We start from the raw sequence: 24,989 nt of genomic DNA on the forward strand, positions 1-24,989 counted from the left end.
TTCCATGGACCCCAATCCATACTGCCTCCTTCGATTTTATTTATTATACTGAAAAAAATAACATTTAATTTATACATATTTATTTTTCTTCATTTTCCCTTATTATATAGAAAAAGCCAACAAAAAAAAAAGAAAAGAGAGAGATTGTGGAGGAATATTAATACAGCCCACACTTCACATCTATTTTTGTGCAACCATCCATCTCTCTAAAGCTTTCTCTAGCTAGCTCTCATTACAATGGAAAGACAAATCAACATAGAGAAGAGTAGTAGTGTTTCTCAAGTAACCTTTATCTCCTCCTCCTCCACCGTCTCAGCCACCGCCTCATTGCCCTCTTCACCTACAACATCATCTTCTTCTTCATCATCATCATCATCTAACTTCCCTCACCATGAGGAAGACAACTCCACAAGAAAAGCATCTCGAAGATCATTAGCCTCGGTTGAAGACGATGATCATCAAACCGGAGGAGGAGGAGGAGGAGGAAAAAAGCGAAAGATTAACGGCGGAGATAAGCATCCGACGTATAGAGGAGTACGGATGAGGAGTTGGGGGAAATGGGTGTCGGAGATTAGAGAGCCGAGGAAGAAATCAAGAATCTGGCTCGGCACTTATCCAACGGCTGAGATGGCAGCTCGAGCTCACGACGTAGCGGCTTTAGCCATTAAAGGTACAACGGCTTACCTTAATTTTCCCGAGTTATCCGGCGAGCTTCCTCGTCCACTCACAAATTCTCCTAAAGACATTCAAGCCGCCGCCTCTCTAGCCGCCGTCAATTGGCAAGATCCGGTCAACGATGTGGAGGAAGTAGCTGAATTAGCTGAAGCCGAGCCGAGTCGAGCCGCAACGGTGATTTCTTCCGACACAAGCACCACCACGACGACGACACAAAGTCAAGAGTCTTCGGAAGCTTCGTGTGCTTCGACGACGTCGTTTACGGACAAAGACAATGACGAAGAGAAGCTGTTTGATTTGCCGGATTTGTTTACCGATGAGAATGAGATGATGATACGAAACGATGCGTTTTGCTATTACTCGTCCACGTGGCAGCTCTGTGGAGCCGATGCTGGGTTTCGGCTTGAAGAGCCGTTTTTTCTGTCTGAATGACTAAATAAAATTACCCTTTTCGAGAGGCTCCATCATCGCTAACACTTTGATTAGTTCACCAATTTCTTCTTCTTCTTCAGTTTCTCTATTTAAGTTTGATTTTTGTTTTTCCAGCTTGAGTGATATTGATTTTTTTTTTTTTTTTTTTGTAAAGAAACGGGTACGTTTTGATTTTCTAGAAAAAAGTGTGTTTGTCTAATAGAAATGTGACAAGAGAGGATGTTAAGAAGTCGCAGAATATGACTATAATGGAGTCTACGAAAAAATGAACCAAAACAAAAAATTGTAATCAAACCCAATTGTTTGTTTAACACTCGGTCAACATATTGTCATTCTTTTTTCTGTACAGTCTTATATAGTAATAGCTAGAATTTGGAAATTTCCCGTTTTTTTCTCGAGTTTTAATTTGTGTAATATAAATGTCATGTATGGAGGGACGTACTATTTTTCCCTTAGAACTATTGTATCATGTCAGTTCCTCATTGATCTTTGATCTCTTACCAGTTCTCCTTCGGACTTATATTCTCCACCTATTTCCCCCCGAATCCATACTTCTCCGTCTATTTTCCCACCGAACTGGGTTTACACGATTTTGGGACTAAACCCGATAGAAACCCATGTTAAACGGGTATGAAACCAATTTATAACCCGGGTAACATATACAACCCGACCCGAATTCTTCTTCTTCTATTTTAAAACGGTAAACCCCAACAACTGCAAGCTTCGTCTCAAAACGGTTTGTTGGGTTTGGAGGTAGAAGATGATGATGTCCTGGTTTTGGCAAACTCAATCAGGTCTTTGAATAGGATATCCTCTGGTTTATCATCTTTCTTGGGTGGTGTAACAGGAGCAGCAGCAGATGCTGTTGGATTCAGAGAGAGATTCCGGGATTGTTCCACAAGATCATCATATGAAGAATCAGAGCCACTGCTTGACTGCTGGGGAACATTATGCTGGAAGTAATCTGGCCTCTTGTTGGTTCTAGCATACATTGATGTTGGATACTTCCTTGTTTCCTGAGTATCCCATGGAGCAGGAGGCAATTGCTCAGTTTGGTCATAAACTGGTTTGGTGAACAAAGCTTGCTCAGGGGATTTGCTCCGGGGAACTGGTTAATCGAAAACATGAGCCGAAGAGTCCATGTGTGATGATTGGGAAGTACTCGGAGGCTTTACACTTTCTGAGGTTCCTTGAGGTTTGTAGACATCACCACTGAGGAAGTCCATAGTGCCAGAATGAACATGTACTGGCCTCATAGAAGGTGGTGGAGGAGGAAAAATAGGGTTGAAATTCCTTGATCCAGTCCCTCGTGCACTTTCTCTTTTCGACCTGCAGAGATGAGTTGAATAAAATTTTGGGAATCCAAGTCTTGGGATTCAACTGATATGAGCAAGGAATGGGCATTACCTATAAGGCTATAAGCTAGCTGAGCAAAATCATCATCTGACTCATCTTGATTGATGTTAACAAGCGGAATTGGAGTGGGAGCTGTTGTAGGAGCAGAGTTTCCCTTTGTCTTATCATCATGGTGCCGAATAACACTCTGCAAATCGTCGTTCAGTGCTAATCCTTGACACATAAGTTCCTCATCTCTCGATGACCAGGTCCGGGAATAAACACCATCGCAAGCGCCCAAGAGAGAAGAGATCCGAAAAGAGCAAAGGGGAATACAATTTTAGGGATCTCGAGAGAGCAAAGGGGAAAAATCGATTTGGGATTTTTTTTGATTTTTAGGATTAGTTAGGTTTAGTTATGTAATCGAGTTGTAATCCGGTTTAATAGGGTTTAATTTGGTTAACAAGGTTCGTTTGTTGGTTAATCAAAATAGTAAACCGTTAAAACCAAGACGATGGAAAATTAGATGAGAAGTTTAAGTTCGATGGGGATATAGACGAAGAAGTATGGATTCGGAGGGAAATAGGCGGAGGATATAAGTCCGAAGGAGAACTGGTAAGAGATCAAAGATCGATGGGAAACTGACACGATACGATAGTTCTGAAGGAGAAATAGTACGCCAGTCCGTCATGTATGTTTGTTGTAATATACCTTTTAAAAGTTTATCATCCATATGTTTTGAGTCAAAATTTCGTTCTTATACTTGGTTTCACAAAATACATGACGATGCAGTCCTTTTCTCTAGTTATCTACTCTCTAATCGAATGGAGTAGTAAACTAGGAATTGATTCATTTTTAACAAAATATACATTTACGTTAGTAATTTTTTTTGATATACTTATGTAACAATTCACTTGTTGACAAAGATCATTATATTGTTCACTTATTACCAACAACATTGAACATGCATATTTGTAAAGGGTTTCATTAATGATTAACGCAGTAACACGTAACCCACGTTCTTGGCCTAGCTAGTTTTTATAACTAACTTTTTCTTTTCGGATTAATATGTCATATATAGTGTGTGAGGTTTTGATGAGATGATGATTGTGAAAATTGACAGTGAAGAGGACAAACTTTTGCTGAATTATTTATTGTTTTAAAACATATTCTAGGTATTGGAAAATAACATGAGTCACATGGTGATGATGTCTTTAAATATTTTCTAGTATATTAAGATTTTTTACATTTTCATTAATTTATTTTCTTATAGTGTTTTTACTTTGTTTGTTTGTCCACTTCTTTAATATTCGTCAAAAGTGAAAGAATATAAACTGTAATAAGGTGATTGCTTTTGGCCAACACCTTACTTTGTTCACCACTATGAGGCAATTTAAGACTGTTATTGTTATTGATTCCCAAACATATTGGACCCTTAGATTTGAGAGTGACAAATAACTTTTGTTATATATGAATTTTTTTTTTATTTGACAATACTTTTTTGTCATAACACATAACAGTAATTAAATGGCAAAATAAGTGAAACCCCACTACGTACATGAAACGATTTCCTCATAGATAGGTTACTAAATAAAAAACAAACTCCACATCAACCTCGTCGTTATACATTGTTTTTCAGATATAGATTTATCGTCCACAGTCAAATTCGGATTCACTCCTATGTTTTTGATTTAGTGGGAAATTTTAGAACTCGTCCTTTTATATCGAATGTGAAGAAAGGTTAAATTTATAATTGCCTCTTGACAATCGTAATAATATTCGAATATACATATATATATATATATATATATATATATACTGATTTGGTGAGACATAGGGATAGTTGGAGACAGGTCATTAAATAGAAACATAGTGGGTGTACAAGTGAGCTCACTATCATTATCTCAATACATAGTAATGATAATTAAACGTTGGGTAAATTTTCTATTTTTCTCATGATTTTAAGGTTTGAATGTTTATATGCTCTATACTTCTATGTAGACAATTACAACACATGCATACTCTCTCATGATTTTAAGGTTTGAATTGTATAAAAATAAGAACAAATTTTTAAATGAGGTGTGGTTTTGTGGTGTAATTGATAAGAAAAAGTTAACATTAAATGTTATTTAATATGTCTGAATAACTTTTAAAAAATCAGTTTACAAAAAAATGGAGGGAGTATTTAAGTACTATGAATAATTATTATCTATATCGTGTACTTCTATACATATATACACGTTACTCGTTAGGTAACGAACTTCCACAATTCCTAATCTACCATTTGTGTCTCTTGTTTGGATATTTCTGATTGTTATTGGATTATATATATTTTATATGTAAAAGACTTTGGTTATATATATATGAAGCATATAATATAATGTATTATATTATAAACACAGTCAGAGCAAAAAACTGAAGCTAGTAAACATTTCTAACCACACGTATATACAAATATTTAAGAATTAATTGACGAATATTAAGTCTAGTTCTGTAAGATACAATATGTCAAATGACGACAATAAAAATTATAGAAGTGACAATATATATGTAGAATACTTCCTTATAAATAAATAAATATATATGTATATACGTATGTACCTGGATCGTTTGGACGATACTCTGACTGACAAATTACAAGAGGGTGAATTCGTTGTTTGGCATCTTGTGGCATGCAAACCTAACTATGTGTACAGACTATTAATTAGTTTAGTCCAATATATTTATATATCTGCCACTATATATTATGGTTCCGTATTATTGGACGCTACGACTACTCTATTATTTCTGTTTCGTTTTTTTTTACTACTATTTATGTGTTAAACTACTAATGTCATCTATTTGTGAAAAATAATGAGAACCCTATGTACCAAGAGAAAGCAAATGATCTGGAATGTATAAATTAGTTTGAGTCTCTGAATTGTAATTTAGATTATAGTTACAAGATATACCCAATTAATGATTATTAAAAGAAACAGACGGGGTCTAGGATCAGCTTAATTCCCGTTGATTAATAATTAAGTAATTGAACGCAAACTTATTTACAGTTATTTGATCTGAAACAGATCTTGTCTCGTGAATTATCTTGGTAATGGTGATATCAATGTAAATTTGGAGTCGACAATAAGATTAAAGAAAATGGAGTGCTTTAGGGAAAAGTCATTAGATACTAAGTGTATGATTGTTTTCCTCTTTCGTCAATAATATGCTTTAGAAAGAGAAATGCAGGTTGACACAGTCTCTCTCTCTCTCTCTCTCACTTATTTTCTGTAACCTTATTTTCATTCTTGTTGATTTAAGCTAATTTTTTTACTCTTATTACACTTTTACACTAATAAAAACTCTGACGTAATATAATTTACATATATGTTTCGAAAACATATTGTAAAAGATACATGTTGGCTTTAAAACAATGTTTTCCGTTTTTAAATACTAGTATAATTTATGGACTAAGAACCAAATATATCGAGCCTTACTCATTATATCTAATGGAAAATCACATTTACTATATTTTCTATACGTGTGGAAAATCACATTTACATTTGAAACACGAATTATTTATCCTCAGACTTACATTCCTACTTTGTTCATGTATATTACACGTATTATTAAGAATTTGTTTTACTTTTTTTTTAACACAAACAAGAAAAACTTATTCTAAACACACACAAAATAAAAGAACATAACTCCTTTATTTTTCTTATACATTGTTATCTAGTCGGGAGTTCCCTTGTATGAAAACGTTTTTTCTTTCTGTCTTTCTATTGCTATAATTAATTATCTTGTTCGTGACGCAACCATATATTTCTACCTTTCAGCACTTAAGACTTTTTAAAATCTGATTAGTGATACACATATGTATGTTATGTATATATAGATCGAGAGATAGAACCAGAATGGAGCTAAAACATGTGATCTTTATCTTTGGGAATAAAGTGGCTTAAAAAAGAACAAGCAATTAGAAAGAGCAAACTGAAAGCAGTAGTAGAATAATAAGAGGAAAATAATTAAGAGCATATGTTTCAAATAAATTAACTCTTTCTTTTTCACCTCTCAGCCATTTTTTTAAAGGAAGGAAAAGAGAAAAAGAACATGTGCGGCAATACCAATGATCATGTCTTAAGACAACAAGAAAAAAAAGAAAAACAGTGAAAAGAAAAATACCATTCCAAATTAAGTGTTGGTTCAAAAAGTTTTAAAGTATTTATGATGCTCTTAATAGTTTTTTTTTTCTTAGCAAGAATTTTGTGTAGTCTTTTTTTTCTTTTATATAAAATCGACAATGAATGAAATGATTCAAGTCCTTTTCTTTTGTACAATGTCTAGTAGATCACTAGAATATGCGGGCGCTTCCAACACACTTCACTATATATGTTTTCAACAGTTTGTATCAGTTGTTGATCTATAGATTCATCCCAAATCGTACGAATGAACAGCCAAGATTTTTGCCACATCATGTTATCTAAATTGAGAATCGTAGAACATAACACACTATTTGATAATACAACTAAGAGGAAGAAAAAAAAAAGATTATTTAAAAATCAATTGCGGAAACCATGTTCCGAATTACAAACAAAAAAGGAAGGATCATCATCACCAAGACATAAACCCTAAAAGAGTGTTAAGATTTTTACCTATTTTCTCTATCACATGATCAAAATCCCACAATGTTATCTTCAAAAACTCTGATTTGCCTTATCCCATTATTCTTCATGATCTTTCCCAATACAAAAACGATTGTAATAATTACAGAGAGATCTAATGTTTTATCTATATGAAAAGAAGTCCCTGTGGTTTCACAGTATCGTCATACATCTATGCTCACAGCGTTTCGGTTCAGTCAGATGTAGATAGGTTTAATATCATTCGGTCCAAAACTGGCTGAGCATGTCGGACACTTTTTCTGTCGAGTTCCTGTGAGCTTTTGTACACATGGGTTGCAAAACAAGTGGTAGCATTTCGTGATCACCACCTAGTTTTTTGAGAACAAAATACCAAAACCAATCAGAACACACGCAGTTTTGATTCAAGATTCAAATAAAAAAAAGTCAGTAACATCATGATTTAAGCATCTTGCTGAAGTCTAAACAATGGAGAGTAGTGAGTCCCCTTACCTCTTTTGGGCGATCGTTGCAGGCCTTACACTTTAGAATTTCTTTGAATTCACCGAGTTCTTGTCGGAGCTTTTGAATGGCCGATGATCCTTCTATGAGAGATCGAAGACGAGAAACTTTCTTTTTGGCGATTTCCATTTCCTCCTCTATCCTTCTTTTATTAAACCTGACATATGCAGAAGATAATGATAAGCTGCTCATCACCAACACTGTTTTATGACGGAGAAGTGGGAGGGAACAATTGATTTACCTTTCAATTTCCAGTTCCAGCTCCAATGCCCCATAATCCACCCGACTTTGCTCAACTTTTGAATGTGACTCCTCCAACCTTGACCTAGCTTGTTCCAAGCCATTCCCAATGTCTGCACGTTTCTTTTGCAGATTTTCATGAGTAACAGACTTTTGATATCTATCTTCCGCTAGTTTCTGAAACTGATCTGTGCAGAACCTCAACTGCAAGAAAAGGCACCTTCATGTCAAAGTCTCATGATAAGGGGTCGTACAATTTGTGTATACAGGTACACACAGATATACCTGATCTTCAATTCTTGAGGATTTCTTGGATAAGAAACTAGCAGATGCACTGCCTTGCTGTATATCCTTATCCATAATATATTTATCAATAAGCAGCATATCTTGCATCTGCCTTGAAGTTATGCCTTCCAAGAAAAGCTGAAACAACAATGGGCGAGCATAAAAAATTACATCTCATAGTCGGATCCGAGTAACAAACCATCCTTATTTCATGATATTCTTGCATAACATATAAGGTATAACAACAGAAATTGGCCCATGCCATTAACACAATCCATCAATCTCCAACTTATTGTAACACTAGTAGATACACGTGTAAGTGTAAAATTTAGAGGAACAAGAGTTTGGAATAAACACCTTGATGTTATAGTCATCTCTCTCTGTAACTTGAATCAAAAGCTGTTGGTTTTGTGGTACAATGTCTTCGTAGGCACTTCCAATTGTCTAAAAGAAGATAGTTACTGTAAATCGATACCCAACATCAAGGTTTTTAAAATATGTTATAAACAAAGAAACAAGAAATTTCATAAGCAAACCTGTATTTCAGAAAGGTATGTTCCATGTTCTTCATGTTTAGACTTCAAGATATCAGAATGCTTTGCGACATCCCTGAAACAAACAAGACCTATCCATGTCAAGAAAACGGTCTCAAAGAATTCCTATCGAAGAACAATCCGCAGAAAGATTTCGATGAATATCAGTGGTCTTCTACATAGCAGAGGAGAGTGCATGAAACGATTTTGAATTATTTACCGTTTACAATCATCCATTTTCTGCCTTAAATCAGCAATCTCAGCTTCGGCAGCAGCCAACATTTGTTGGGAAACTGCCTCCGCTTCATTTGCTGCCTTAACGCGCAACTCCAAATTTTGCTCATCAAGGGAGGATTTTAAACTTTGAACATGAGCCCAAGCCCTATACTCCCGTTCCTTAGCTTCAGCTATGTCCCTGCCACAGCACAATATCCCAGTGATACTTAGGGAAATGCACCAAGCGCATAACAATAACGTGTGTTCAGCCTAGATACGAATATATAAAAATATAATAACACCCAAAAGAGAATTTCATCTGATGGAAGTGTAAAAATGGATAAGATATTTGTGAAGAATAAATTAGCAAAGTGAACATAAGTTCCTTCAGAACGCAAGAAAAGTTAGCAGCAAATTTTCACCAAGATTGGATAGCTCAGTCTAAAGGCAAGATTGATAACACTATTATACTACATATATGGCCACAACGTAGGGGAAGGTAAGAAAACTTTTCTCTAACAATTAAAATCGTAGATAGCGACCACTGGATTTGTTACATATAGTTGAGCTTACCTCGGATCGGTGGTCTCACGTTTATACATCTCCAGAAACAACTTCAACTCCTCATGACTGTTCTTCAAATCACGAACCTGCATGACAGACTCATATTACTTGAAAGTAAAGAACATAACAACTGCCTCTTTGCCAACCAAAAACTACTACAAAATTTAACAAATTTAACAAATTTTACATTGCTAATTGTCTTTTTCCAATTCTTTATCCAAGAAATGTATTTTTAAACAAGTTTGACATTATGCAAATAACGATAACCGATATCAATACCGTCAACACATAAGAGATGGGCAGTACACTGAAAAAGGTAAATATAATGCATCATACCGTAGCATTCAGGTCACCTAGCTGAGAAGCATAATCAGCTGATCTCAAATGCAATGCTTCACATTCTCTTGTCTGTTCACCAATTAGGCTTATTAAGTAAGAAAAACATAAACTGTAACAGCATACATCATTCACTGTTCAGCATATTTTTGGGTCAAAACACTGATCAAAATTGTTGCTCACCTTTCTACATAGAACCCCAGAGAGGGACTGGACATCAGCTCGCAGAGAATGAATACCTCCAGCAGTCTCTTTATAATTGTCTAACTGACTTCGCATGGAACTCATCTCTTCTGGGAATGACGAAATTAATGCCTTCATATCTGCAAAGATTTCTTTTCTACCTGACACATGAATCACTTAATCAGACTCCATTTTAACAGGGGCGGGTGTTACACACAGAATTGTAAGTCAAAGTAATCAATTTGTGACCTCGCTCTCTTGTTATATTTCCCAGCCTAGTCTTGATTCGATTTTTTTCATCCAGTTGTTTCTGTATCTCCACATCTAAAGTGGCCATTTTAGAATCAGTAACAGCAGAAGTCCTTCTAGAAACATCAACTAGTTCATTTTTTATATTCATCTCCCTTTCCCTCCAGACTATACTATCTTTTTCAACCTGAAATTTTCGAACGGAGGAAAGTTTCACAACCAAATATACAACATAAATATTATGAAGATAGGTAGAAAAATGAAAATCGTAATCCAGATATAACCTGCAGTTTCTCAAGTAAAGCCATAGACTGGAAAACTGCTGCTTTGGATTTTTCAAGCTGGTCTTTCAAAGAAAGGCAGGCTTGAGAAGATGAGATGCACCTCAAAGACTTTGATTTGTTCTGTTAGAAAACTCTTATATCAGTTTTAGCAATAGGAAGAAGCTACATTCCACAAGTTTTCATACATCAAAACTCTTGCAGAAATAAACTAGTATAAGTAAATACCGCAACTGGATCATACTGACCTGTAAATTACTCGTTTTTTCAAGCATTTTTGTCCTCTCCCCATGAAGATCTTTTAGCTCTTGTAGCCTGCCTGAAGCCAGGACCTACAAAATCCAACCTGTTATCAAACCAAAATTCAAAGCATTACCAATGAAAACACAAAACCAGAAACACAAATATACCGTTAACTCCTTTAGAACTGTTTCCATGTCTTGCAGATCCCTTTGTTTATCCCTTTCCCTATCGCTGGTAGCAAGCTTATTTCCAAGGCTCAGCACTGGGAGAAACGCCCCTGCTGTTGCATCCCTTTCTGCTCTCAATGCTGACAAGTCACCATTACACTGTTGAAGCTCCCCGACCTCATCCTCTAGCTCCCCTTCGAAAAGATAAAAAAATATATATATATATATATATGTTCATACGTCCCGTTGTCAATTTCAAAGAATTACCAGCTCTTTTAATCTACTAGAATGTATCGAAATATATGAACATGGGTATCCCAAAATGGTATAAAATAAAGATAAGAAACTTAAGTCTCAGAAGGGTTTGTATAATTAGTTCACTATCGAGTACATCTTCTACAAGACCACAACTACATATCTTGTTAACAGCTGGCTCTACCAAGTATTAATGTAAATATTAAAATGAGAAGAGACAAAGTAACTACCTCTAATTCGTTTGAGGTCTACTCTAACTTTAGCATCAGCATCACGATGACTCTGCAATTCTCTAGAAAGTGATCTGAACTTCACAAGCACATCATCAAGATCCACCCTGACACTTTTAATTTCTGTTTCCAATTCATTCAGCGCTAGCTGTCCGCACAAATCTAGAAAAGAAAGCAATTCCATATCAGACCTAGGTTAATACAAATATGTTATAAAGGCCATTGCAAGAGCTGACAATCAATGGCAGTAGATGCATACCTTTATCAAGACCAGTTCTGAGAGCTGAGGGATATAATTCATCCTTCAGACACCTCAAATCATCAGTCACGGCTACTAGGTTATACAAGGTTTGCGTCAACTGGCTTGATGTATTCACTTTATTTTCCTCCATCCCATTCGAGCAGATATTAGATGAGGAGCTCTCAGTCGCACCAGTTTCGAGTAGTCGGTTAATGAAATCGTCTTTCACGGCCAGAGACGACCCATCTGTGAAACAAATTTAAGTTGTAAGTCATATTTATAAGCTTAGCAGCACTAACAGAACGAATAAGAGGTGGGCAAAGCTGTTCATACCCTCCTTGTTTACGAACCTATGAGCTCCGCTGCTTGAATCACTCACACGAACGGAGCATGATTCCACTGCAGCTGTAAGCTGCTACAAAAGCACTAATTAGATCTCTTCGAAAAAAGACCAGAATAGCAACTGAGTTCTCTTATGTTTTTAGTCTTTTATGGCATGGCGGGTAGGAGGAGAGAAATCTAAAGCAAATTCAATGTTACCTTTTCCCAAGACTTATGGACAGTCTTTAAACTGGAACCGTATGGTAGTTGCTTTTCCTTGACCTGAGAAAGCTTATCTTCAAGAATAGAACACTCGGCCTGCTGAGCCTCTAATTTTTGTGACAGCTTCAGATTCTGGAACTGGAGAACGGCAGTATCAAGCTGTATCAAACGAAAACAAAAACCCTTAAGAGAGAGCCAGAATCTCTATTACAAACCGGCAGCTGTGATAAGTTCAACTGAAATAGCAAAACCGCATATATTGCTTTACAAATCCATAAATTCGTTACAGACTACCAAATTCGAGGCATGGTCTAAGGGGTTGGAAAGTTAAAGAATTGATTAGATCGACAACATATGTATCGAGAAAACTCAGGGTTAATATCTTCAAAGCAATAACGAATCAGACGACAATGAAGTTAAAAAAAAATTCATAAAACAGCAACAACTAGGACAAAGACATTCAATGCTAAAACGGTATATGAATCTGATAGCTGGAAATCTAATTTGATTGGATAAGATAGAGAACAGAGGGACATAGATGTAAAGGGCATGCACAAGGGGAAGGGGGATGAAGAGAAAAGACCTTGTCTTCGGAGGAGGGCCAAAAGAAAGGCTGTTTCTTGACGGCGGCTGCCGCTTCTGTGGGTGATATCGAGCTAAAGTGACGCCTTTTACGGTCCGGCTCACCTGTGCTCGCCATTCAAAAAAAACCTTAGAATCGCCAACAGGATTAAGCTTCTCTCACATCATCATCAGATTGAGTTGAGGAAGCTCGGATATCAAAACAAGTCCAATAAAAAAAACCCCAAAAAAAAAAAATTGGAAACTTTCACCCAATGAGAAAACCCTAAAACGATCTAAGCTACGTGATTGCTTCAACCGAGGTAATTCAATTGCTCCCGCAGCTTCCCCAACCCGGATTTACAACGAAACCCTAATCTCACCGGTCTTCCAATTCGACCACACTCTCTCTAATCCTATCTCAAACACACAGAGACCGTGTTTGATCCTCGTAAGATGATGTCACAAACGGTTAAGTCCCACCCAAAGCACTCTCTCTCGCGAACACACAGCACTCACAGAAAAATAAAACAAGAGTGAGAGAGACAGAAAGAGTTGAAGTTAATTCGAGTCCGATGGCGTAATTTTGTGAACATCTGGAGGGTAATTTCGGAAATAAATTAATATGCCGCTTACAAGATTTAACGCATCGGCCGTCCATATAATCTCGAACCATCCGAGCCGTACGATCTTAGTTCGTTGAGTGAATATTCAAAATTTCCATTGTTATATAACCTCACAATTTTGACCAAAAAAAAAAAAAAAAAAAAAAAAAAAAAATATAACCTCACAATGTTTTAACAATTAAATAAACTCATACAAGGTAAAAGAAGAACAATAAAACGTAAGAGATACAAAAGTCTACGGTTTGTATTCGTACGAAAAGAAAATAAAACGAAAAATACAGTACACAAATAAAACAATTTATAGTCAAAAGTAGAAAGAACACAAATCTAGTTAATAGGAGTTCTTTTATCAATCAATCTTCGTCGAGAGTTTACGTTGCTTTTCTCCTTCAACTTGCACAAGCAAAGTCAAGAGAGCTTCACAAACTTGAGCAGCATCAGCTTCTAAAGGTACCTCGTTCAAGGAAGAGTAAACCATCCAGGCATGGTCTAGTTTACGTTTGGGTCTAACCACCACAGAACCAGGAACCTCTGCATCGCAACAAGTCACCAGTCCATCACTCTTTTCACCGTATCTGACTTGAAGCAGCTGAGCGCAAGCAGCCATTGCAGCACCAAGCGGCATTACCACTGGGAGTTTTGCGGCTTGGTTTGTGAGAGGAAGTTCAGCGTGTGCGACGTGTGATAAAGTGGCTAGAACCGCTGGGCTAATGCTAGCTTCTGTGCGGAATGAAACTGTGGGAAGTTCTCGCGGAAGCGGATGATTCTTCAAGAACTCTTTTCTTCTCTCGTAGGTTAAATCTTCCAAAGCTTGAATGTCACCCTTCACATTGTTCCAAGGAATTCATCAGAAAGATCAACAGGAATGTAACAATATAAGTTTATGTGAAATATCCAAATGATATGTACTTTTCAGACAAGTTATTGCAACCGTCACTAATATGTTCACACAAACTTACTTATATACCTTTTGAGTCTATCCGTTAGAAACGGAGTTTTCCATATAAATGTTTTGGTCATAAATACAACCAAAAATAAAATCTCATGGTACTGCTAGTACATGATCTAAGTGCTATTTTTTAGTTTATATCCCTAGTTTCTCACCCCTATTCGGTTCCACCTATAAGGATTTTACCAGGGAATCACAAGAAGCCGATATAATGCAACTGAAATGACTATGTTAGATCGCGAAGAGACTTGTTTGCAAACCTTTATGACTTTGGAGATCAGAATCTCCATCATCTTTCTCAAATTGACATAATCACCTAATTGTCCTTGACGGAGGATATCTGTAGCTATTGGACTTCCACCATATGGACTCTGCGCCAATACCAACCCAGCGACCTTATCTTTTAGTTCAGGCCAATATAGTGATAAAGCAGCAGCTGCATCTATGCCTCCTTTGCTATGCCCAAGAAGTAGAACCCGTTTATTAGATCCCCAACACAGTTCCTCTATGTATTCCTTTATCTCTCTTGCATTTTTCTCAACTGACGACTGATATATAACAATTTTTCCATATATTAGTATGCTATACACCAAACGTAACTGTAATTAAGTTGAATTAGTTATGATTACCTCGCTGTGAATCTTCGCAATATGACAGGCCAAACCCATCTTTGAGAATTTTGTTTTCGTATCTACAAAGTATAGAGGTCCATGATTGCTGAAAAGACCTGAAAATTTTTGTTTCCAACAAACTCTGTGAGTCCTACAATATAGAGTAATGTAGTCTAAGTGGCTGGCAGCAATGAATCAGAATTGCTACCTGGAACCAACAAGTAAACTACTGTATTTGGAAGCCTGTGTACACCATGCCTGGAATATAAAAACATATCAACTCATATATTCAGTAAAAACAGGACGTTAAACAGTATCTTAAAATGCCCAAGTACATGAAACATGCAACAACAACCAATCCATACCCGATGTCATCAAGAATTTTATTGAACCTATCAGTTGCATCTTCAACAGGAGGCATCTCAGGGTCACGCTGTAACCATCCTATGTCATCTGCTGAGCCACGGACAGTCCTTCGTGCCCGCTCAATGAGCCTGATTGGAAGAAAATATATCAATCACCCAAAAGCTGAAAACTTGACAAGAAGTAGTGTATAAAGATTAAAGTATTGTTTAAGCTTCACATATTCATAGGTATTAACTTTTTTCATTTCTCTTAGTATGTAGAATTTGTGCATACCCTTGGAACATCGAAACTCCATTTAAGTCAAACCGATTCGTTGTCACAATTGCACTTGTTGCCTGCGGCAGAGAGACTGTAGATTCCCTAGATGGGCTGTTTGCAGCAGATGTAGATGCTTCTGACGAAGTAGAACACCTTTCACCAGGAGAAATGCATACACTTACTGGAGAATTTCCGTCAACTTCTGATGTTGATCGTATCAACTCATGGGGGTGGGAAATAGAATTACACGAATCCTTACCACCATATTCTACTGAAGAAAAACAATGGAAGAACAGAGTCTAAGCAAAAGCCTGAATTATGTCATGGTAACAAAAGAAGATCCTAAAGCAATAAAATATCTATCTGCTAAGCATTTACTTTTCCATAATGGCATGCTGAGTACAATATCAACGGATAGAAAGAAAGAGTACCTGAATAGTCAGAAAAACAGCTGCCCAAGTAAGACGTTGCTTGGGTTATATACGAAGCAGCTTCATTGAGAGCTGGTAAAGAATTAAACACTTGTGGTGCAACCGCATTGTCCCCGGTTCCACCACCCTGTCCTCGGAAAAATTACTGATATTAGAATAGCAGTCTCATGCATAAAAAAACAAACATTACTAATATCCTCATCTGAATCAACTTAATTGTTTCTGTCAATATAAAAAAACCTTATTACAAAAAAAACGTAAAGTAGACCCCAAAACAAGAATCCCATTAAGATGAGCATAAAGCAAGTATAGGTCCTATAAGTATAAAGGAAGTCATCAGGGCTCAACACTTACAACTAGAGGCGTGGCAGATTCTCCGTCTCTGGATTGACCAGCTTCTCCCATTCTGATCAATTTCTAACAATATAAACAAACACATAATCAAATAAAAGCAACAAATATGTTCCTGCCAATGAAAGGATTCGACAAAAATTGAAGAAGAATTACAAAGAAGTAAGCCTCTGAGGCTCTGATTGCTTTTCCAAACAAACAATTTCAAAATTAAATTTCCTAAACTTCGAAATCAGCCCTACATGTTTCTCTATAAACGAAAAGCAACAAAAACCAAGCAGCGAATTAAACCTGATTAAACGAAGATAAGATATAAAATACCAGATTTAGACGAAATCATCAAAGGACTAAGAACACGTGAAAAAAAATTGAAATCCAGCGGGAAGAGTCTCGATTCCGGTTAAGAAAACGGGACGCAACCGTAGAAAATTGAGAAACATGCAAGTGGAAACACAAATAGCTCTATGTATGGACGCCAAACCCTAAATTTTTACATCGGTTACAAATAAACAACGAATTTGATGACCGGATCCAAAAAAATCGCCGACGAGTTTGCGAAGAACAGAATCAGGAAGAAGAATCAAGTAATTTATCAGAATTGAGGAAGCATGGAAAGGTACCTGGAGCTTTAGGAATGTGGGATCAAAACGAAACATACGAACAACGACGACGACGAGCAACCTTCAACGATTCGGATCATCTCCTAAGCCGCGGGGAAAAGAAACCTGTCGAACAAATAATAAAAACGCGATTTCAATTTCAACGACCAACGTGGAACCAGGGGCAGTGTGGACGCGACAGGTGTACATTGGCTCAGAGATCAAGATGAATATAAGATTAAGATATTCTAATATAGTTATTACATATGGGCTGATTTAATGGGCCCAATCATAGGCCTTACAATATCAAACCGACATCGTATTACATGCACAACAAAAGCGAGTAATGTACAGTGTCAAACTCAAAGACTCCCAACCAAACAGAGTGTATTCCACGAGATCAAACATCAGGGAGATCGACGGTAATAGTACCTGCAAGAAAAGTAACAAAAGTGGTGGAGATGAGTTTGCTTTGGAGTTTGGAATAATCAAGAGAATGGCCAAAGAAAGATAAACGAGTAAAACTTACACGAATATTTTGACGGCGAAGATGGAGGAGTATTTGCGAAGAAGACGCTCAACAGTGTACCATTGAGATCGTTCTGATCCGTCTTGGTAACCAATACGTGGCATGTGGAGTGAAGCTTTTTGAGAGAGAACATTGCCATAATGAAAACAACAAACGTCAAGCTCTTTGTGAACACTTTTGTTTATAATTCCAAGTATGAAACTTTGAAGAAAGCAATGAAAGTTTTATACCCGATTTCTGAGAAGCAGAAAATGAAGCTTTGCCTAAGCAACGTTCAAGGTCTGGAATTGAAATGCTACCACGTGGGACTTTACGCTTCGGGTTGTAAGATTGTGTAACTGCCAGTGCCACCCAAAGAGGTTTACTATCTTCTGTGCTTTGCTGGTCATCATTGTCTGCGCAACACAAAAATAGATGAGAACTCGTTTATCGTTTATCTTATTAGAAAATCCAAAAGGAAGATAGAAGTAAAAAAGTTGCAGACCGTTAATGGTTATGAGATGCAGGTCTCCAAGATGAAGGTCTTTAAATTCAGATGCTCGATGGTACGCATCAGGTACCGTATTAGAAAGTTTTGACAGAGCATCAAACATTCCTCCACGTCCCCAATTTCCAGAATCATCAACACAGCTGCCATAAATCAAGTTTTGGACGTTTTAGAGCTACTTGAGATTTGGTAGTTTAGTGAAACAATTAAATAAAAGTTTTACCTGAAAATGATTGCTGGCTCGTGAGAGACAGTTGATGGATTTGTACAGTCTCCATAAACAAAGTGAACAGATCCTGCATCTGAGCTAGAGTCGACATCAGGGAATATCGGTTCTTCCACAGACAAAGACCGATAACCGTGTGCTTCCCAATTGGCTAACTTCTTCTCTTCTGCCTTTTTCCTTGCAGCCTCAACTCTCAGATGTCTTTCCTCAGATAAATTCTTTCTATCTCCCAACTCCAGAATTTTTTCATCCTTGCTTGATCGTGAGGCTTCTTTCAATTTCTCAACCCATGAAAGGTAAGAAGCTTCATCAAGCTCGGAATCCAGATTTGCAGATGACGAACTTCCTCGCAAAGTGTCACTCGTATTAATTTCAAACTTTCTGGCTTCCTTATCTGGTTCAACGTTTTGACGTATTGCAACAACTTTCTCAGCAAGAGAACTTATTTCTAACATTTTAAGGTTATCAGATTCTTCACTATGAACCTCCCCAGGATCAAACCTTTGTAAACCAAACACTAGAGACCGCAAATCACCACGAACTTCTTCTTTCTCTTCCATAGTATCTCCCACAACATTATGACTAAGCTGCAACTTTCTCTCTGCCCTCCTCAAAATAACCTGAAACATGCGCATTTAGATATGATATTACTTTTAGATGACTTTGTGATTGGAAACACTACGGCAGACCTCTTCCACAGTATGTTCAGTAACGAGGTTTATAGACAGCACATGACTGATTTGTCCAATCCGATGAGCTCGTTGCAAAGCTTGCTTATCCACCTGCGGATTCCAATCTTGTTCATAAAATATAACCTGCATATTAAAAAAAAAACATTAGAATAAGCACTGGAAACAAATCATACTTAACTTTCCATTTTCGCAAGAAATAATCAGGAAACCAATAGCCAGAGATAACGAACAGTATCAGCAGCAACAAGATTCAAACCGACTCCCCCTGCTCTTGTTGAGATCATAAAAACAAAGGCATTACTTGCATCAGCTTCAGAATCTGATCCTCTTTCTGTTTTCGTGCTGAAACTCTTTATCGCAGCAAAACGTTCTTCAGCCCGTACTGATCCATCAAGGCGCTCATAAGAATATCTACGAAGTTCCATAAAATCCTGCATTTTGGTACAAGCTACATTGTCAATGTACTCTATGTTGCACCAACAAAAGAGCTTTATAAAGCTTTATAACGAAAGTACGAAACCTGTAAAATATCGAGTGTAGAAGTCATCTGGGAGAATAGGAGGACACGATGTCCAATATTATGGAGCCTCTTGAGAAGTTGATCCAAGACTAAAAGCTTACCACTCGCCTGTCAGTACTTAATTGTTAATGAACAAAACTTTTATTCAACGGAAACATCTAGGAATAGGAGGACTGTTTGGCTAGTAGTTAACATCTTGGATACCTGAACAAGGTGTTCGCCCTCTTGAAAAGGTTCCGGTTCAATACCTGGAAATAAGTAAGGGTGGCTACATGTTTTTCTTAGCTGTATCACCTGCTCAACAAAACAGATTGGGAAATAAATACAAATCGCATATCTTTCACAAATACATAGCAAAAACATTTTATGAAATAAATTGATCCGCGTGATATAGACATAAGAAACTAACTTACAATATTTTGCAAAGACGTGTGATTGGTTCCTCCAGAAGACAGTGCGAGAAGACCTGGAAGCTCTTTCCTCAATATGGAAGTATATATCTTCTTTTGAAGACTGACGAGTGGAACCATTCTATCACAAAAATACAGAACAAATAGATAATCATACCATATAGATACTTTTACTGGAGACAGAAGAGAATTAGCTAAATAAGGTCAAAAAATTTACACAGTCAGCTCCGTGAGAGGAGGCAACACCAGATTTCCAGACTCAATGAGCAGAGATTTTGTACGCCTTAGCATAAAGGCACTTAAGATGAACTTCAAACTCTTATATGTTTCCTTGTCATTTGATACATCAAGACCTGATTTAACACAGAGGGTATGCACATGTTAGTTGATACTTTGTACATCTTCAGAAATGAATCTCAAGACAAAAATGTCAAACTGCGTAGGACACTATACGGCTTCTGCGAGCGAACCTGATAAAAGTTCCCCAGGCTCTTTGAATGCGAAAAGGAACTGATCCGGTGTCCCAAAAACTAGTGGCATGCAAAAATGCATCAGAGCCCAAAGTTCGGTAAGATTGTTCTGAATAGGTGTGCCAGTAATCAAGAGACGTCGTGGAATGAGAAAATTGTCAAGTAAGACATTGTAAAGAACCTGTGACATAGCCAATTTTTATCTTAGATGATTTCCCAGGATCAAATGTGCATACAACCTAAATACTAACCAAACAGGTTTTTAACTATAGAAGCCTATAGACTATAGAGGGTGTCTAATCTATCATGGTACAATAAAAGCATATGATATCGAGCAACTAATTATCTATCATTCAGTGCACAAGTCAATGGATTGTGTAGTTAGGCATACGCTGTTGGGATTCTTGAGTCTTTGAGCTTCGTCAATGATAGCATACTGCCAAGGAATTTGAGAAAGAAAGTCCTGATCCACCAGTGCTATGTCATATGTTGTCAGCAACACATCAAACGGTAACAAATGTCCCTGAAAACATGAAAAAATAAGGATATAAACAATACACACAACTTCCAAACCCAAAAGAACAACATTTTTGTCTATCACATAACTATTTCAATAACTCGGTTCAAAACTCACCTTAGAGCTCTTCTTGACATGATCATACATTGACTTACGCATATCCCGACGAGAATCCTTATCACCAACATATCTAAGAAGTTCAAGATTTGGAGTGAACCTATTTATCTCTGATACCCAACCATCCGTTACGCTTAAGGGACATAGCACCACTGCCAAAAAAATCAACCCATATGACATCAGAATTTGTATACTAACCAGAGAAACTAGGAAAAAACTGACAAGCAGATCTCAGTGACTCACGAAATGGCCCAGGCAAGTCTTGATGAAACTTCAAATAACTCAGGAAAGAAATTGCCTGAAGAGTCTTTCCCAATCCCATCTGTTTCAGTCCTTTGATTAGACTAAACACATATCAATTAGAACAATACAACATTTCAAAAACGATGGCAGTACCTCGTCTCCTGCAATTAGAATCAAAAACGTTCGATTACTTTGATTTTTCCACTTTCTTAGTCGAATTATCCTAAACTTTGCCCACAAAGAAGGATCTGTAATGGATTGGAAGACCTACCGAGAACGACATTGACGCCAAGTAGATATTTCCCTATAAGCCAAGAGACACCTTCGACTTGGTGAGGCTTTAGAGTCGCCGTGACCCCAAATTCTCTACAATCCGGAGGTGACTGCGCCTCCTTCTCGAGTATAGTTTTCGCCGCCGCTTCGAGTCGCCGTTCGTACTTCATCGGCCAAGGAAGGGACTTTTGGCGGTGAACTCTCTTTTGACATTTTTTCTTTATCATAGGCGGACCGGGACCGGTTTAACCGGGAATTGACTAAGAGATTGAATTTAGATCTCAGACGACGTCGTTTTTATTTTACAATGATACATGTATGTCTCCAAACCATGTTAAGTATGTGATGGATAAGTGGATAACACTAACCTTATTATCAATGGAAATAAGTTAAATTAAATTGTGGGGTTATGATTGACCGAAAATTTTGTTGAATTTAAACAACCGGCATGTATATTTTATTTGCTTAAAAGAATTCACAACTATCACTCATTTCATAATTGGACCTAATTTGTACAAACGTTAAGTTATCCATATATCAGATATGAATAAGCAAATGGTGAGATGATGGACGTAAATTTGTGAGCCGTCGTTGATTTTTCGTAATGAAAATGCAAATTTCATATCCACATTATTGTATATATGTAGATATATATATCGTTGTTACAAAATTTATATGTTTAATTAATTAAGTTTGCAAATTGAATATGTTACTTTATGCTAAATCATCTCTTGTTTATAAATATGAGTTAAATAATATTTATATCTTATACAATTATCAAGCACAAAGCAATCTCTATCATGTGGTGATTTCTATTTGTATAATTGTATATCAAACGCAAACTCAACACAACATCCAAGCTTGAGTCTTTTGGCGCCTATCTTTTGAACCTTTGGATAGATTAACCATAGTTTGGATATTGAGTTTGCGTTTGATAACGCTCAGATACTTCAAGCTATGGTTTTTTGGTGTCTATCTTTTGAACCTTTAGATATATTAACTATTGCTTGAAATATATAAGCGTTTGAAGAATTTGAATTAAAGTTTTTCACATATGAGTTTATGTGATCAATATGATACATTAATTAACCACATGCGTCTAATGTATTATTATATATGGACAAACATTTTTTTAACTTAAAGACAAATATATTTTTATATGTTAAATAAATTTTTATTCGATTTAAAAAAATAAACAAATAAAATGACATCATAGTGATATGTATATTGGTTGATAATTCATCATATGAAGTCCAGTCTATACTATTTACGTTTGCTTACAACGACTTTAATCACATATATTCATTATCAACAATTAAATCTTAATAAATAATTTTGGTTGTTTCCAAATGTTTCAGAAAATTAGTTTGATATTTTATATGGAATTCTCTAGTTATTAGATTAAACTTTAAAATACAGTTGTACTTTTAGTGTTAGTGTTCCTCTTATATATAAAACTTATACAACATGCATTATGCATTTGGTGAACTAGCAATCGTATTGGAGAACTTTTAACCAAACAAAACAAAACAAAACAAACAAACAAAAATAAAATAAAAAAATCATATGGGGAAATACTAAGATAAATTCTATGAAAGCCCAATTGGGGAAATAATCGCCAAAGGCTTCAAAAATACAGACAAGTGTGTGTGTGAGTGAATGTGGTGACGTCAACAGATTCGGCATCGACGGCCTCAAAATGATGAGAAGAGACACATAGGACCTACGTCAATCACCTTTGATTCCATCGTTGGCAATATGGGGTCAGAACATTTAATCAAACTTATAATCATCATAACTCTCTTAAAAAAGTTAATATTTTGGTCGTAGCACTAACATAATGTATATTCTCCCACCATTCCTCCTCCATTCACTCTGTCTTAAACTCCTCTCGAGTGCTTTATGGTAACAAGGATCCATCTCTATGTTTGCAACGCATATATCTCACACATAGATCCATTTTGTTGCCGTATCCCTTAAGTAAATTTTGCTCTTATATATATGGGTTACACATGATAAACTGGTCATGTAGTTACGTAACCCAACGAAAGACCTCAGTCACAGTATCTGAAATAATTGCATATATATCACCGTACGATTTTTTTTTTTTTAAAAAACAAGAAAACAACACATATTTTGTTATTCGGTCAATATCTCATCGACTGATCGCACCAAATTGGTTTCGCGTGTACCCAAGAAATACGACTTTTTTTAACATAATAGTATAATTGGAGAAAGCTGTGTTGTTCATGCCATCTCGATGAATGATGTTGTTTTATTTAGAGGATGCTAATTAACAGACATAATTTACAAGATTTTGTTAGCTAGCTAGCGCCTTCCATTTAGTACATATAGATTTTGTTATCCTAAATAATGTTTATGATAATATGTTATCCTAAAGCAATGCGTTTCATGCTCTAATAATGAAAAACAGGATTGGCAATAAAAAACGTACTTCTCATTTCTCTTTAGCCAAAAGAAACGTACTTCTCAGTTCTCTTATTATATTTTGTCACAATATGGGACTATGGGAGCTAATTAAATCTCCTAGTGTCAATTTGTTTTTTACGAAACACGCATCGCTTGAGGTATTATTTATTTTTAACGCATCCTCTATACGAACCAGCTTGCATATGGTCTTACTAGAAAGTTAGATCGAACCCGGTTTGACTCACTTTTTGTTAAAATCGGCTTTGCGGAGCGCAGCTTGTATCGTAGGGACCTAGCTTTATCTACTAGAATCTTTTACCATTTTCTTTTATATATCTTGTATGTATAAATTCTTTCAAAATCCTATTTCTATAGAGAATACGCTTAACGGTTTACAACTACCAACTCCACATGTTTATCAAGTATAGCTGATTTCATAATGTTCAAAATTAAAACATGTAAATTGATATCATATGGCGTATACTTATATAAATTAGTATATAATATGGGCGCCCTATGGTTTGACATGGTTTATTGGAGATCATTGTTCCGAAGACTTGTCTCTAAATGTTCTCCAAACTGAAGACATATGAATGAGGGTTCTATGATTTTAACGTTGAAACCCGAAAACATAATGAGTTTCTTTTATAATTTAATAATGTATCAGTCTCAATTCTCAAAAGTATTTTATTATAATCGAAGTGGGTCGATTTGAAGCTTCATTAAAACAAAAATATTAGTAGTTGATTTAACCAATGAGATTAATGCACAAAATAAAATCGATATGTTAGTGGGCATTTAAAACAAGTTTTAATTATTAGTTGTCAAAAAAGGAACTCTTAATTAGTTTTAAAATTGATTACAACATAATTATCCACAAGACGCATACATACAACATAAAATGTCCAAATCTATCATTAGGATCAACTTGTGAAGTGTCGGTGACCACTTCTCGGTTCTTGTTGTCTGCTTATTCTTCTATCTTGATGTACACGTATTTCTTGTAACCAAACAATTCAATATTATGACTGAATATTAACAATAATTTTGTTAGTTTCATGAGCAACAACTAAAAGTATTTTGATTAATGATCGGTACATGTGTCGTGTGACGCAATAATTTTCACTTCCAAGTTCTAATCACACTAAGTTAAAATTTATATTAAACAAACATAAAGCAATGGCTTAGTATT

At 36.2% G+C, this 24,989-nt stretch overlaps 4 protein-coding genes and 1 pseudogene across 9 annotated transcripts; 1 reads left to right on the forward strand and 4 right to left on the reverse strand.

Moving 5' to 3' along the window:
* LOC104783047 (ethylene-responsive transcription factor ERF034) lies at positions 1-1,336 on the forward strand. Its single transcript, XM_010508131.3, has one exon. It carries the CDS (start codon positions 238-240, stop codon positions 1,105-1,107), a length of 870 nt encoding a protein of 289 aa, XP_010506433.1. The 5' UTR covers positions 1-237; the 3' UTR covers positions 1,108-1,336.
* Positions 1,337-1,835: 499 nt separating this feature from the next.
* LOC104784413 (TOM1-like protein 3 pseudogene) lies at positions 1,836-2,686 on the reverse strand (annotated as a pseudogene).
* Positions 2,687-6,956: 4,270 nt separating this feature from the next.
* LOC104783048 (E3 ubiquitin-protein ligase BRE1-like 1) lies at positions 6,957-13,286 on the reverse strand. 4 transcript variants are annotated; one of them, XR_015597354.1, is made up of 19 exons: positions 12,715-13,249; positions 12,129-12,290; positions 11,922-12,000; positions 11,607-11,834; positions 11,348-11,509; positions 10,863-11,056; positions 10,701-10,784; positions 10,456-10,575; positions 10,172-10,358; positions 9,923-10,083; positions 9,740-9,811; positions 9,413-9,489; positions 8,844-9,038; positions 8,627-8,699; positions 8,448-8,551; positions 8,091-8,228; positions 7,807-8,009; positions 7,557-7,722; positions 6,957-7,414 (listed from the first exon to the last, which is right to left on the reverse strand). XR_015597354.1 is itself a non-coding variant. In XM_087511230.1 (19 exons), the coding sequence occupies exons 1-19, from the start codon at positions 12,829-12,831 to the stop codon at positions 7,283-7,285; spliced, it is 2,637 nt and encodes an 878-aa protein (XP_087367356.1). In that variant the 5' UTR covers positions 12,832-13,286; the 3' UTR covers positions 6,957-7,282. The 4 variants fall into 4 exon arrangements, 2 of the variants coding, with proteins under 2 accessions (XP_087367356.1, XP_087367355.1); XR_015597353.1 differs by having other exon boundaries at positions 11,922-12,003; positions 12,715-13,227; XM_087511230.1 differs by having other exon boundaries at positions 8,448-8,534; positions 12,715-13,286.
* Positions 13,287-13,474: 188 nt separating this feature from the next.
* Positions 13,475-17,133, reverse strand: LOC104783049 (uncharacterized). The gene is made up of 9 exons (XM_010508134.3): positions 16,905-17,133; positions 16,288-16,350; positions 15,934-16,060; positions 15,518-15,773; positions 15,244-15,372; positions 15,087-15,136; positions 14,897-14,994; positions 14,528-14,815; positions 13,475-14,141 (listed from the first exon to the last, which is right to left on the reverse strand). The coding sequence occupies exons 1-9, from the start codon at positions 16,938-16,940 to the stop codon at positions 13,668-13,670; spliced, it is 1,521 nt and encodes a 506-aa protein (XP_010506436.1). The 5' UTR covers positions 16,941-17,133; the 3' UTR covers positions 13,475-13,667.
* Positions 17,093-21,600, reverse strand: LOC104783050 (putative helicase CHR10). Of its 3 annotated transcripts, XM_087511232.1 has the most exons (17): positions 21,366-21,559; positions 21,248-21,255; positions 21,095-21,173; positions 20,852-21,003; positions 20,609-20,740; positions 20,218-20,398; positions 19,965-20,100; positions 19,751-19,868; positions 19,542-19,631; positions 19,338-19,445; positions 19,048-19,248; positions 18,815-18,940; positions 18,123-18,745; positions 17,897-18,042; positions 17,643-17,807; positions 17,413-17,527; positions 17,093-17,315 (listed from the first exon to the last, which is right to left on the reverse strand). In XM_087511232.1, the coding sequence occupies exons 1-17, from the start codon at positions 21,535-21,537 to the stop codon at positions 17,291-17,293; spliced, it is 2,577 nt and encodes an 858-aa protein (XP_087367358.1). In that variant the 5' UTR covers positions 21,538-21,559; the 3' UTR covers positions 17,093-17,290. The 3 variants fall into 3 exon arrangements, with proteins under 3 accessions (XP_087367358.1, XP_087367359.1, XP_087367357.1); XM_087511233.1 differs by lacking the exon at positions 21,248-21,255 and having other exon boundaries at positions 21,366-21,600; XM_087511231.1 differs by lacking the exon at positions 21,248-21,255 and having other exon boundaries at positions 21,095-21,184.
* Between the last annotated feature and the right edge of the window lie 3,389 nt (positions 21,601-24,989).

This window comes from Camelina sativa, chromosome 4 (assembly GCF_030686135.1).
Source record: "Camelina sativa cultivar CO46 ecotype springtype chromosome 4, ASM3068613v1".
Classification (NCBI taxonomy): Eukaryota; Viridiplantae; Streptophyta; class Magnoliopsida; order Brassicales; family Brassicaceae; genus Camelina; species Camelina sativa.

Excerpts from the sequence above, each read along its gene's own strand:
- LOC104783047 (XM_010508131.3), top strand. The coding sequence starts at position 238 with ATGGAAAGACAAATCAACATAGAGAAGAGTAGTAGTGTTTCTCAAGTA.
- LOC104783048 (XM_087511229.1), bottom strand. The coding sequence starts at position 12,831 with ATGGCGAGCACAGGTGAGCCGGACCGTAAAAGGCGTCACTTTAGCTCG. Across the intron at positions 10,785-10,862 it reads CAGTTCTAAAGGAGTTAACG|GTCCTGGCTTCAGGCAGGCT; the intron begins GTATATTTGTGT and ends TGGATTTTGTAG. Across the intron at positions 8,010-8,090 it reads CCTCAAGAATTGAAGATCAG|TTGAGGTTCTGCACAGATCA; the intron begins GTATATCTGTGT and ends CTTTTCTTGCAG.
- LOC104783049 (XM_010508134.3), bottom strand. The coding sequence starts at position 16,940 with ATGTTTCGTTTTGATCCCACATTCCTAAAGCTCCAG. Across the intron at positions 15,137-15,243 it reads AAAATTCTTGATGACATCGG|GCATGGTGTACACAGGCTTC; the intron begins GTATGGATTGGT and ends TTTATATTCCAG. Across the intron at positions 14,995-15,086 it reads AGTTTACTTGTTGGTTCCAG|GTCTTTTCAGCAATCATGGA; the intron begins GTAGCAATTCTG and ends AAAAATTTTCAG.
- LOC104783050 (XM_087511231.1), bottom strand. The coding sequence starts at position 21,537 with ATGAAGTACGAACGGCGACTCGAAGCGGCGGCGAAAACTATACTCGAG. Across the intron at positions 20,101-20,217 it reads GCCTGGGGAACTTTTATCAG|GTCTTGATGTATCAAATGAC; the intron begins GTTCGCTCGCAG and ends GTGTTAAATCAG. Across the intron at positions 19,632-19,750 it reads ACACGTCTTTGCAAAATATT|GTGATACAGCTAAGAAAAAC; the intron begins GTAAGTTAGTTT and ends TTTGTTGAGCAG.